General features: G+C 66.3%; 1 protein-coding gene across 1 annotated transcript in view; it reads left to right on the forward strand.

The window, feature by feature from the left end:
- AHDC1 (AT-hook DNA binding motif containing 1) overlaps positions 1 to 851 on the forward strand; it is a 7,272-nt gene that overhangs the window by 3,693 nt on the left and 2,728 nt on the right. The window contains 1 exon segment of the mRNA XM_017736087.1: positions 6 to 842. Coding sequence (XP_017591576.1) covers positions 6 to 842 — 837 coding nt within the window.

Raw genomic sequence — 851 nt, forward strand, 5'->3', positions numbered from 1 at the left:
ACGAGATGCCCAAAGCCCCCACGGCGGGGAAGAAGAACAAGTGCCGGGGGGGGAGGAAGATGGGGGTGAAGATGGCCAAGATCCCCGTGTCCCTGGGGAGGAGGAACAAGACCACCTACAAGGTGTCATCGCTCAGCAGCAACTTGAACCTGGAGGGGAAGGAGCTGGCAGCCAGCAGCTCCATGGAGCCCACACCGCTGCTCAAGATGAAGAACAATGGGCGCAACGTGGTCGTGGTGTTCCCCCCTGGCGAGATGCCCATTATCCTGAAGCGCAAGCGGGGCCGGCCTCCCAAAAACCTGCTGCTGGGCCAAGCCAAGCCCAAGGAACCCACCCCGGAGGTGAAGAAGAGGAGGAGGAGGAAGCAGAAGCTGGCCTCGCCCCAGCCCTCCTACATCGCTGACACCAATGACAGCAAAGCCGACTACTCGGATGTGTTGGCCAAGCTGGCCTTCCTCAACCGGCAGAGCCAGTGCTCGGGGCGCTGCTCCCCGCCCCGCTGCTGGACCCCCAGCGAGCCCGAGTCCATCCACCAAGCCCCCGACACCCAGAGCATCTCCCACTTCCTGCACCGTGTCCAGGGCTTCCGCCGGCGCGGCGGCAAGGCGGGGGGCTTCGGTGGGCGCGGGGGGGGCCACGCTGCCCGTGCCGCGCGCTGCTCCTTCAGCGACTTCTTCGAGGGCATCGGGAAGAAGAAGAAAGCCCCCACCACCCTCCACGCTGACCCCGTGCACCCACGCAAGCGCGGCCGGCCAGAGCCCGATCCCGTGGGAAAACCCAAGCGCAAGCGACGGGCGCGCAAGAACGGGGCGCTCTTCCCCGAACCCAACTCCGGGCAGAGCTTTGGGGAG

Source organism: Corvus brachyrhynchos, unplaced genomic scaffold (assembly GCF_000691975.1).
Source record: "Corvus brachyrhynchos isolate BGI_N302 unplaced genomic scaffold, ASM69197v1 scaffold65, whole genome shotgun sequence".
Lineage (NCBI taxonomy): Eukaryota > Metazoa > Chordata > Aves > Passeriformes > Corvidae > Corvus > Corvus brachyrhynchos.